This window comes from Protopterus annectens, chromosome 10.part0 (genome assembly GCF_019279795.1).
Source record: "Protopterus annectens isolate FY-2018-M chromosome 10.part0, PAN1.0, whole genome shotgun sequence".
NCBI lineage: Eukaryota > Metazoa > Chordata > Ceratodontiformes > Protopteridae > Protopterus > Protopterus annectens.
The window spans coordinates 1,358,617,659-1,358,631,108 of record NC_056744.1 but is presented as its reverse complement, the minus strand read 5'-3'; the positions used below and the strand labels follow the sequence as shown (position 1 = coordinate 1,358,631,108).

At 35.9% G+C, this 13,450-nt stretch overlaps 1 protein-coding gene across 1 annotated transcript in view; it reads left to right on the top strand.

Annotated features, from left to right (window-relative positions):
• Window positions 1-13,450, top strand: part of LOC122813600 (vitellogenin-like) — an 88,652-nt gene that overhangs the window by 64,893 nt on the left and 10,309 nt on the right. The window contains exons 24-30 of the mRNA XM_044086013.1: window positions 2,678-2,734; window positions 5,963-6,124; window positions 6,391-6,603; window positions 6,700-6,842; window positions 7,085-7,223; window positions 7,316-7,451; window positions 9,919-10,105. Coding sequence (XP_043941948.1) covers window positions 2,678-2,734; window positions 5,963-6,124; window positions 6,391-6,603; window positions 6,700-6,842; window positions 7,085-7,223; window positions 7,316-7,451; window positions 9,919-10,105 — 1,037 coding nt within the window. The remainder of the gene's footprint in view (window positions 1-2,677; window positions 2,735-5,962; window positions 6,125-6,390; window positions 6,604-6,699; window positions 6,843-7,084; window positions 7,224-7,315; window positions 7,452-9,918; window positions 10,106-13,450) is intronic.

Below are 13,450 nucleotides of genomic sequence, written 5' to 3'. Positions count from 1 at the left end.
GAGCTGTATACATACACATCAGCATGTTCATTTCACTAATATTCACTTATAAAGTGTCAATCTGCAAAAATATTATGCAGGTTCCTTTTGCTCCTAGGTCATACTTGGAAGCAGTATGGCTTAGTCTGCCTTGTAGCCAAGTGATCCTTTCAAATCTAAGATCACAAAGTAGTTTTATCACAACTTTCCAGCTTCTGAGAAGCATTATGGGAAATGTGATCAGAAAATGCATCCTCTTCAGTTTAAAGTATGTCACCATTTTTGCAAGTACAGCAGCTATATAAATTCTATACACATTCTATACACATTTTATATACACTCTTTTACAGGAGCTCATACATTTGTAGAGACATTTGCTCACATTACTTCTAATTCTTTCACAATTCAGCTTCATTCAATGCCTTGTCCTTCATTTGACCACGACCATCCTATGCTATGTTTACACGTTATTATTTTCATGTATGATGGATGTTCTGTATTCTGTTCATTGTCTATTTTAAAATGCCATTACACATTTTCTTTTTCTTGAATGGTGTTTTTAGAAAAGGAAGAAAGAAAGAGCGAGTAATTGCAAATGAGCTCTCACTAATCTGACCTAACACCCTCATTGGTCTTTCTATTTGGTGACACTTGTCTGTATGTATCCTGGACCACTTCTGACTATCTTCCTAGGTTGACTACATTTTATGTTTTCAGACGCTGTTAATTCAGCATCACTGCCCTGTTTTTTTAGACAAAAGTACTTCATTATTCACCCTGAGCATTTCTCCCTTTACCCACTTTGACTTAAATGCATGTTTGAAAATCACTATAATATAAATGACAATATAATTTTTCTGAAAAAGAAAATACTGGATTGGATTATAACCTTAAAAAAAGAGTCTCTGGACTCAATAAAACAGGTTCACGGATGAATATGTACCCTGTAAATGTACTAAATGTTCAAATTTTGTAGAACAAGTTTTGCCGATGCTTAGTAGATCCAGGGTTCAAAAGTTTATAACATTTTCATTAAAGAAATTCACTGATTTTGGGAGATTGTACTTAATCTTAGATTTCATGAACTTGATGATTCTTCTTCCTTTTGCAATAGTTTTCTTTTACGTCTGTGTACTCTCAGGAGTTAGCAGAATTATTGCTAGTTTTAGGCCACAAGTACAGCAAAAGATTTCTTCATGTTAATGATTTTGTAAAGTCTTGGATATAATCCACATGTGAGGGTTCCGGCTAGTTATTATTGTAGAGTTACCAGTACTTCAGTCATCTTTTCTACCTTCTGCTAAGTCTATTTGTAACCTGAGTGACCACATATGACCCAGCTGCTCATCATTCAAGATTGACTATAAGATCAGGTTGAAGGAAATGCTTTTGAAATAAAGACCAGCCAAATCTCTCTTAATTATAAATGCCCCTGTTATTCAGTGGTACACACAACAGTCATTAGCTTATTTGAAAAGACATAGCCTTTTCATTCACAGCATTACTGTTAAGTGGATTCAAACAATGTCACAGTGCTTTCCTGAAGAAAAGATAATGTGAATTCTGTGATCACTGCTATTTGAAAATCTTACTTGCAGCATATAGATTTATCCTTTGGCAAACATTTGGCTGGAATGTTCTATAAAGGTGCATCAGAACCATGATTCAAGCCTTAGAAACTACAACAAATGCGTTACCCCTTCATACCTGCTTGAGTCAGTATTAGAATCACACAAATTTGTAACTTTTTGAGTAAATCTGTGAATAGTAAGGAAGTTCCTTCATATGTACAGAATTCTGATATACTTTTCCCCGTATCTCCTTGCTAAATTAGTTGGAATCTAATTTGTCCTGGCACATATACAAATCTAAGTAAAATGTTCTCTAGCCTCTAGTGCTCCCCTTCTTCTAGTTGCCTTCCCATTAAAGTCCCATGATTTTATTGCTACATTACCTTTCAGATATAATATCTAGAAATTATTTTACATGCCTTCTAATTCATTCAGCTATAGACCTTTTTCTATCCATGATATGGGCCTAGTGGCTACTTTGTCTCATCTTTCACTTCCAGGTCCCAACTCTTTCTGTTTTTCCAAATTTGTATTGGTTTAACTTTTACTGTCATTTCCTTACTAAGCTTGTTTGCCCTTCTGCCAGATGAAGATAATTATTGCTTTTTCTGTGTCTTTAGTATGCCACATGCATAGTTAGTATCACAGGGCTTCTCTACACTTCTCTCTACCCTGACTCTTACAAGTAGTTCACTCGACTGGCCTTGCAATTGGAACTTTTCAAAAATACCTGTCTTTTTTTTCTTTGTTTTATTGAATTTCTTTTGTACTGAAATGAATCAGAACATAATGCGACCACTGGACTCTGGATAAACCTCCATTTATACATCCAGTACTAGTTTTTGTCTGCTGAACTCTACATGGAATTTTGTCTTACTCCACAGACTTCCCAACAACCTTTCCTTCTTACAGTTAAGTTCTTGATTATGTTTATGTTCAAAGCACCTAACTCTTCTCTTTGTCTTGGTTACTGAGATCTACTGATCACAACTACTCAAAAAATTACTGCATAAGTAAAAGCCTTTTGATGCTTAGTTATTGTTAAGAATTTATGTGCATTATTTATTTTGAGAAAAAGAGATAAATAATAATGAATATTAAATCATTGTTTATTTTTGTTTATTAAGGATTTCTCTTCAATGGATGTATTTAGGTACAGTTTCAAGACAACTCCTAAACAGAAGGTAAGACATACCTTGATTTAAAATGTGTTTATCTAATGGCACTTATAAAACTAACTATAGTGAAAACTACAAAGGGTTTGATTCAGTTGTGACGAGCTGCATATCCTTTACCATGTTGTGCTTTTGTAAACAATGCTTGGAGCAGTACAACTTCCAGCCTTAGAAGTATGCTTAGAATGGGAACCTTAAAGTTTGCATTTATTAATCCTATCTACCTATGCACAGGAAAGTAAAATATATCATGAATGAGCTTACTAAAATAAAAAAATGTCATTTTTCCTCTCAAAGAATTATTTACACCATTTCTTACTGTAGTAAAAATGATTTATCTGTGATTACTGTTCCCCTTTATATTAATAATATATTTTGTTGATAATATCATGCTATAAATTACCTCTCTCTCTTTTGATAACCTTGTCACCTGTGATAGTCTGATGTCATGTCCAAGCAAGGTACATAATTAACACATTATTATATTATTTGTTGTGCAGTATTTTCCTATTTAACTGCATTGCTGTATGCTAATTAACATATTGCACTTGTTCTTGCTGTATTTGTATTTGAAAACTTTGCAGTTCATGATTTTACCACCTTATATGAATGCTGAATAAAAGTATACTCATCCATTAGCTATGAAAAGTAAGCCTATTCACCTTCTTACGAGTGCTGTGTGAAACTGAAAGAAATAAGGTGGTTTAATGTAAATTTAATTTAAATGTTGCTCATTTTGAAGCCATGCAAAGTTACATTTTGACAATAGAACTGTCAAAGTTCTCCCTATAGCTCAGTTGTATTGTATAGATCTCATAGGATCATGAAATACAAGGCAATACCAACTGTCATGTTGTATTCCTTTTCTCAAGAAGGGTAAAACAGGGCAGTCCTAGAGTAAATTTAAGGGTATGCATACACTCATCTTGGTTTTAATATGAAGGATACAAGGGTGTGACTTTGTTGAACTTGCAGGGAGAATTAGTTCCAGAGACTGGGTAGGCACTGAGTAATAAATTTGTTTCTCTACATTAGTGCATAAAGTAGGTCAACCTTCAGTAAATCATACAAAGAAGGAGGAGAGACTTGGAATTTTGTTGAAGCAGGAGCAGAAGAATTGGAATTGTGTTGAAGCAGGAGCAGAAGAATTGGGCTTGGATAAAGAAGTGTTTTTTGAGTTGCATTCTTAATTTGGAGTTAATTATTGATTTCCAGTTAATGGTTAAAGTTTGCCAAAGAGTAGATGCTTGAGAGAAGAAAGCATGTACAGTGCTATGGAATTTGGTTCTGGGGTAATAAGAACTGGGGTTGCTTGTGAGTAGTGTCTCAAGTTGCATGAGCAGTTTTTTTACATGAAATTTAGCTGCAAGGGGAGAAAATGTCTGGAGCTAGAGTAGTCTGCAGGGTAGAGCTGACCTTTTCTAGGGTGAGACTGTGATGCTCATAGAGAGGAGAGTTTGTAATTATTTTGAAGATGGTGTTAAAGGTTGTCTGAAGTGTGAAGGTGTTTTTCCTGGAGGTAGAACTGAAAATGAGAAATCCATATTCAAGCTTTGAAAGGAAATCTCATTTGACAATGGCTGCTCTGGTTGGTTGGGTTAGGAAAGAGAGATCTTTTGAACCCAGAAGAGGAAGCAGTTTAGTTTTGGTCTAATTTTTCAATGTGGAAATTTAGGAAATGAAGAGCCACCATCCTAAGTAACTGAGACTGGAAGCTGCTTCTATGGATACGCAATGTTAAGTCAAAGCCAATTAGAGTCAGTTGAATTTTCTGTGGTGTCCCAAAAAGCATTGTTTTAGTCTTCTAAAAGTTGAGAAATATTTTATGATTTATAAACCATTAGTGGAGCTCATGTATGTCACACTGGAGTTGGGAATGAGTGTTGGTGTGAGAATGAGTTAATTGGTAAATGACCATTTTGACAGCCTAGAGGATGACTGGGTAATGTGGAGGTCACAAGGAAGTTAATGAATCTGGAGAAGAGGAGGGGGATAAGAATGTACCCTTGTGTTACATCTTTGGTAATAGGTGCAGATTCTGATTTGGGGGATCATGTTTTAATGTTCAAGTGTCTCTCAGTGGGGAGGGTTTTAAACCAGGAATGGTATCTGGAGTAAAAGTGATGCCAAATGCCTTTGTGAGGATGCCTCTATCAATGCTTTGCAGGATGTCATAAACTGAGGACCAAAGTTGTGTCATAGTACTTCCTCCAGCCAGAATCCACACAGTTTGGAGGATAGCAGATCTTATTGCTAAATAAATATAGAGAATTGGTTGTAGACTATATTTTCTAGACTTTGCCAGAGTTGGGAGGATAGATATTGGATATAAGTTAGAGGTATCTTTTAGGCTGGGTTGTTTTAAGAGAGGTGTAATAAGAGCAGTTTTCCATAGATGATTTCTACAGTGATGTATGAACTCAAATATTGCACAACTGTAGGGAAAAGAGACACTTCTTTCACCCAATATTTTATTGATATTGGTCTAAAATACACAAAGAGATTTTAATGGAAATAGAAATTGCTCATCATATTCTTGCTTCAATTAAGCACACATTTTATTAAGGCATAGAACTTCTGGCAACTCATATGACTGAATTACATCAACCATGGCATTTTTACTTACAAAAAAAGGTTCTTGAATTGTATTAGATGAAACATTTGTGATCTTATGACATAGCTTCATGGGTAAAATTGGTGCCTTCTATTAAACAAGATGATGGCTTCATTGTTTAGGTTTTATTAATTAAATATTATGCCCTGCCCATAAAGCATTTGTGCATTTACTTCCTGATTATGCTGAGTTGCTGACAACTTTATGCAAAACAGCTTTAGAAGAAAATTGCTTGATGAAATTCAGGCATGAATTATTCACAAAAAATACTCATGGCTGAAATTCTTATGTGCAATTTCTATGCCATCCATAGTGGTGTCAGACTCCTCTGCTCAATCTCTTTCTCTTTGTCATTTTATTTAGGAATGTATATGTAAATAACAACTCAACAAGTAATTTTACTATCAGAGGGGATTGCACTCTCCTGATTATCCTATTGTTACTGGTCAGGATGTAGAAAAGGCAAACCTCATCGCTTCTGCTCTGACAAGCTACTTACATTTATAAACAATGTAGCACTCACATTACCAGTGATAGCCCACCAACTATTTCAAGCAGCATGTATTTAGTTACTGGTGTGTTATACTCCAATACTAACCTTTAAATTATATTTGTTTGTATAGATGTCCAGGAGTCAAAGTTCTACACAAAGACAGCAATTTTCTTCTAGCAGCAGCAGCAGTAGCAGCGGTTCCAGCAGCAGCAGTTCTAGCAGCAGCAGCAGCAGCAGCAGCAGCAGTTCAAGCAGCAGCAGCAGCTCTTCTAGTAGCCAGTCTTCACAGCAGGTTAGTTTTTAGTAAATAGGCCTGTTTGCCCTGTATTACTGTTATGAAAAGTCACTTAAAAAATGCTGTTGTTATTGAAACAAGAACAATATGCTAAGGATATTGAAATGATTAAACTTTCAGATTTGTTATGTAATAAATTAACGTATTGATGTATCCTCCATACTGAATATGTACCAAGACTTTTCATTCAAAATATATTATCTGCATTCATTGTGCCAGTTATCCATTTGTGAAATTAATTTATTGTTGTTTGCTAATTTCAGATCCAGTTCCTAGGAGACCGTACAGCACCAGCAGTTGTGATTATAGTTCGGGCCAAGAGGAGTGATGGCAAACAGCAAGGCTACCAAATTGCTACTTATGCAGACTTCAAAGGACCCAAACCCAGAGTTCAGCTATATGCAGAGGAAATCTCCAAATCCGGCAGATGGAAAGTGTGCGCTGATGCAGCAATTCCCAGCAATTACAAAGCAACCGTAAATAAGAAATACAATTTTAATAAGCATTTCATATGAGTCACTTTGTACCTCTATTCCTTTCTTATTCAAACATGTAATTTATTCCCATTTTAGGCAACTATGAAGTGGGGCCAGAACTGCAAAGACTTCATGATCACTGTTAAGGCAAAGACGGGTCAGTTTGCATCCCATCCAGCTGTGCAGCTGAAGCTAGAATGGAGCAGGCTTCCTCAGATGGTAAAAGAAACTGCAAAAATGTAAGAAATCTATCTGTCATTATATGTATTATAATACATTATATGCATTTTCTATCTGTGAGAGTGACTGTTTATATGTGTGCATTCTCCGTACATTCTCCATTAGAATGAACAGCTTCTATACACTGCCAAAGGAACTGTCTTTACAATAGTATGCCATCTTTGAAAATATTTATGTAACATGTTTACATGCACTTTAAAAGAATAAATGCGAAACACTAAGTGTTTTTTTCTGTTTTCAGGGTTGCTGACTATGTTCCAGGTGTTGCTTTAATGTCAGGATTCAGTTATAAAATGCAGAGCAACCCCTCTCGAGAGCTGTCAGCAGTTTTAGCTGCAACATCTTCAAGAACTTTGGATTTAGCCTTCAGATTACCAAAAGTATGAAACAGTGTGCTCTATATGTGTTTATTCAAATTGCATAATGGTTACAGTATTTCAGTTCACCAATCTATTTTCTATGGTTGTTGCAGGAAACCTTATATTACAGAGGATTGCAAATACCAATTACATTGCCTATAACTAAGGACACCACTGGTGCCCAGTTACCTGAAGCTGTGCTACGTACTCTGCATGAACTTCCGGAACTGATAGCAACAGCAGATACAGGTTTGATATTGATTTCATTTCAAATATTTAAAACATACATAGTTTGTATGCTGGTAACACTGTACTTATAAATGTAGGTCAGATTTTATTATAGCCTTGAAAAAATAAGTCCATTTTTTTCACAAAATCTGAAAACATTCAGTAACAGTCTTTTTGTCAAAAGAAATATAACGAAGTAGAAAAAAATGAAGAATTTAGAGGACCATAGCTTTAGTTACTTTTGATGAAGAAATTAATAGCAATACAATAGTTGCAAGGTCACTGGATAATCCTTGGTGAAAAGTGCTATTATTTTAAATGTAGGTTTAAGCTATTTCTAATGGAACCGTTATATAAAATTATAGGTTTAAAAATGATAAACTAAAAGTACCTTTACAGAAACTCATTTTAATGGATGTTTAGAACGGGGTTTAAATGTCTGTATGTACATTCATTTTTACACGCAGTTCTCATTTTCCTCACTTATGCAGGTTAATGGTACAGCATTATTTCACATTTTATATTTGTCTTGAGTAGAAATGTTTATTGGCTTGCTGCCTAGATATAAAAGCTGCATTATCTGACATGCAATCTCAGGGTTCTTTTTTTGTCTTTCTTGCCAGTCAAAACATCTTATCTTGCATGTATTCATTAGATCCTTTCACTCCCCCATTTTGCATAAGCAGCACATAAAGGGGAAGGGCGTCACTGACAAAAATCAGCAGCTCTAGGCCAATCATGGTACTGAGTAATGCACAAATGGGCAATGAACATTACTTTTAAAGACTGTAGTAAAGGAATTAAAAAACAATAAGTTTGCCCAATATTTATCAGCATACACAAATGATAGATCTGTCATGACATGTAACCAGTTACTCTGTAAGAATGCACTTATAGGTTCATAGGTTCATACTAGGCTATCTGCCCTAGGGCATTTATAAGCCTAGCCAGAGTGTGTTTGGCTTTCGCCACCCATTTTAAATTAATTTTGCTATGCCCTTTTTTGAGGTTAGTATACTGTGCTTCTGTCTAACAGTGACACAGAAGTGATACCCGGGGTAAACCTATGATCTCCCATCCACTCATCAAGATTCCTCTTGAAGAGAGTCAATGAGGGACTCTGCCTAACCTGGACTGGGATTTTATTCCAGAGTGAAGGGAGCCTCTGGGTTATGAATCTGTCCCTCCAGCATGTCCTATTTATTTCAGTGCTGAGGTTCAAGTCTCTCGAGCGCATATCTCAATGGGATTTGGATTTTCTGAGGTGCAGCATGTCCATTAATTCCGGGTTGGACATGGCTTTATACGTCAGACACAGATCGCCTCTGAGCAGGCGGTATGCCACTGAGTAGAGCTGGAGTTTCTTTAACCGGGCAGCATATGGCATCTGTTTGAGCCCTTTGATCCTCTTGGTGAGGTACTTTTGGGGTCTTTCCAGTTGCTGCAGGTGTCTGGTAAGGTACATCCCAAAAGGGGCATTGTACTCAATTATGGGCCTGATGAGGGATGACAGTAGAATCAAACAACCACACAGATGTAGACTGTATAGCAGCTTTTTGCTGAAACAAATCAAAACAGCTAATTGTCAAGTTGGTGAGGTTAGGTTTATTTAAATCCCTTGATGGTGCATAGTAGTACAACAAGAAAATAGAACATGGAAGTGCAGATGAAGATCTGGTTGGGGAACATCATGGTATTTGATAGCAGGGTGTCAAGGGTAAATCCTGTGCTCTTGCCTTTTTAGTCTGTATGTATTGGACATAAAATTCCATCTGATATCTTCTATTGCCTGTATGCTATGTTAATTTCAAAAGATCAAGTGAAACTCTAATAATGATTATAGGACTTGTGCAGCTAAGCTGTGGTGAATAATAAAGTAATTAATATAGATTAGACTAAGCCTGTGTCTTTTGTCCCATCATACTTCCAGTATCATAACAACCTTGGTAGAAAAGAAACTGAACTTATGTTTTTATTTTGAGATCTTGGCACAAATGCCAAATTTTAGTTATCACATTAATAATGTCATAAAAATGCAGTAAAATCACAGGCTATGACAGATAATTTATCACTGTGCACATTAAGTTATGAAGGTGATATAGGAAAAATGATAAAAGTATTAATCGGTTTTCTTGGTGAGTGGTAGGCAGCTAGAATAAATTACCAAGAGAGTGTAAGAACTGTGATAGTCAAGCAATATTTAAGAAAGTTATTAATGATTTCCAAAGCGGATCATGCTATGATGATTGACAGGCTTCAAGGACCTTCAACCTCTACTTTAGACATTACTATTTTGATGTCATAATAGAAGTATAATATTACTAAATGAAAAATGGATGCTGCTTTCAATAATGTGCTGTTATAAAAAAAATGAGACCTACACTGTGATTTATATTTATCATTAAAATAACATACAAGCTATAGCATCAGAATGCTAAAATTGCCTTTGTAAGCATATTATGTAAACTACAGTTATATATATTTTCAGCTGAGTGCACAGCACAAGAGAACATGGTGAAAACATTTAACAACATGAAACTGGAGTATGAAATGGCTGAAGGTTGTCATCACATCCTGGCACAAGATTGCAGTCAGGAACTAAACTTCCTTGTCATGATAAAACGAGCTGTGGGGTCTCCTGAAAAGAAAGCAGTTAATGTAAAACTTCCTGACCTGTAAGTATCATGTATTCAGAATGCAAGCATACATCTCCACTTACTGGCTAAGTTTTTATTTCCCTGAAAGCATCACGATTATTTGCAGAAGGATACTGCTTTTCTTTGTTAACATTGCACCCATACCTTTCAACTGTACAGATTTTCACAGAATGTCCAGATTTTTGTGTCATATTTTGGGTCTGTTTCTCATAAAATTGTGGTTTTCTGGCAAATCATTGAGGGTTGAAGTCAGAAAATAATGACAGGTGTTTGAGTTTAAGACTTTATATCCTTCAAAAATTTCATGCTAATAAGAAACTTGTTGTTCTATCAATTTTCTAAGTTTGTAAGAGCAATATTTAAAAAGTGTCCCTCTTTTTGGTCCTTTGTCCCACCATTATTGATGGCTTTGTCCAGATTTCTTGCTCTGAGAAGTTGAGAGGACCGACTGCATTCCCACTCTTGGATATATAACTAGCTTTTGGGATAACTACAGTTTGTAGTATTGCAATTAAGTACTGTTTTCAAAAAAAACATTTATCCAAACTGTAAGGATTCCAGAACAGCTTTTGAGTGTGGAGACAGGTTAGCCCCCCTCCCAAATCCTCAGATATCAGGACAAGCTCTTCACACCTTCCAACTAAATCTGACTTCTCTGGAACAGTATAATCTGGATAGGTTATATGTTCATAGTGGAGTTGTTTTAATTTCTGCTCAGTTCTATAATATTTTATGGATAATTGTATCATGCTTCCATAGTTCTCAGCTCACATATACCGCACTTTCTAATCATGCTTCCATAGTTCTCAGCCATGCTTCCATAGTTCTCAGCTCACATATACCGACTTTTCTAATCATGCTTCATAGTTCTCAGCTCAGCCTTTCTAATCATGCTTCCATAGTTCTCAGCTCACATATACCGCACTTTCTAATCATGCTTCCATAGTTCTCAGCTCACATATACCGCACTTTCTAATCATGCTTCCATAGTTCTCAGCTCACATATACCGCACTTTCTAATCATGCTTCCATAGTTCTCAGCTCACATATACCGCACTTTCTAATCATGCTTCCATAGTTCTCAGCTCACATATACTGCACTTTCTAATCATGCTTCCATAGTTCTCAGCTCACATATACCGCACTTTCTAACATAAGCATCAAGCTCATCACTGTGATGACACATTCCACCAAGCTAAACAGTGTTTTCCACAAATTTAACTTCCTTTCTAACATTGAGAAATCAATTCATCAAGCAGTTTTGTCATCATATAAAACTTAGTAATGATTTTGTTTCTTTGTGGAAAAGCATGTTTTACACATTGCACATTTCTCAATTGTCCATTTGTCAGTATCTTTGTCTCAAATGGTTATTTATTAACCTAATGCCTTACCACATGCTGCTAACCAGGTCATTCCCAACTGTTAGAATGTTTAACCATCAGCAATCTTTCAGCTATTTGAGACTATAAAAATAAGACATTTAAATATAATGCAGCTCAGGTGGGATTCTAGATCATAACTTAAGAATATGTAATACATCCTCCAACAAACCACTGAGGGCCACCATCACTTCTTGATGTCTTTTTGATGCCCATTCAGCCATCTTGGCATTACCAGTAAGTCACCGGTCATCTGGTCACCTTCCTGTCATTGTCATGCATTGTCTGTTTCAGACTCCATTTTCTTAATGAAATATATGTGGGAAACAAAGGAGGATAGCAAAAAGGGGGAGAAAGGGGTAAGTCTTCACGATTTTTAAAGGGATACTTCTATGGAGAGAAAGATGGACAATCAGAAAAGAACACAGATAATATGTAATTTAAGGAAAACAAGATTGTAGATATTTGTTTATTCATTTATTTATTTGTATTTGTTTACTGGGGTAGTGCAGTTTTCAGCAATGACTATTTGCAGGCACAGCCTGGGTGAATAATATTTATAAGTGTATCAAAGAAGTTGAATTACAGTGGAAAAAACAGCACATGAAATAAAATATGTACCATGCATATTTACAGCAAAAATAAAGTAGAACTTAGATTTATGGTGCTCAACCAGGGAGAAAAGATGAAAACATGTGAAAGGAAGTGAAAGGCCCCTGAGTTTCAGTGTATATACATATATGCCATAGTGCAGAATAATGAGGTGCACTGAATAGGGGGAGGGGGATTCAGAGCTGATGAATTAATACTAATCATTTGAATAGGACTGTCTCAATTACAAGCATGAATATTCAGCGTTAATGTCTAATTGTAAGTTTCTGCATGAGTTCATGTCTGCTTGTAATAGCATGCTCACTGACATAAAGGACATACAGAATGTCTGACATTTTCTTAGAAAATGACATAACAGAACAAGTCATAAAGGGAGCCAAAAATGCATAACTAGGAACTGGACAGGGATAAAGTGAGGATACTTGTTCAAGCTCAGATATAATCTGCCCAGGCAGGTAATGACCTACCTAAACATTTTCTATACCTGATTTATCTATTTCTTGGTTGTGGAGCATCAATACCCCTCCAAGAAAGGAATTTATTTATTTATTTATTTACATTTGTTGACCGGGAATGTCCGACTGGACGTAGGTCCATTTTCAGTGGAGGCCCGGGGAGAAAAGCTCCACAGTTAAAATAAACAGACAGTAGTTACATTGGATTACATAGCGATTAACAATTTAACATAGCAATTACTTACAACATATTTACAGATTAAGAACATAGTACATCAGTAGACAACTAGAATCTTTATCTGTGAAGTACATAACAGACATTAACAAATGTTACAATAAGAAGTTCCTGCTGTATAATAAGTGCTAGTCTTATAACCATCTGAGCTTGCTATAATCAAAGTAGTTAGTGGAGTGGAAAGAAAGGTAGTGGTTGGATGGGGTGGGTGATATTAGAGTGGGAGTTGCAAGGGCATAGCCAGCATGTTTTTAGGTGCGCTTTTAGTAAAGTTTTGAAGTGGATGCATGATGGTACAGAGGTAACTGTGGGTGGAAGGGAGTTCCATAATTTGGCTATGGTGCAAGAGAATAGTGCTTCACCAGCAGAGTTATTGGCTTTAGTGATCTGCAAGTGATTTTTGTTGTTGGAATGGGTATAAAGCAGGAAACCACCCCAGTAGAACCTTAGTCCATTATAGAGCACCTCCTCACATAACAACACTCACATTTATCTACTTATTTCTTGACATTTGGATACTGGGAAAGTCTGATTGGGTAAGAGCCCATTTTCAGCAGAGGCCTGGCTTGAAAAGCCTCTAAGTATTACAAAACATTTTAAGAACAATAATTGTGCAGTCTTTACAAATAGTAAAAAAAAAATAATAAATATATTTTAAATAATTGTACCAAATTAGACA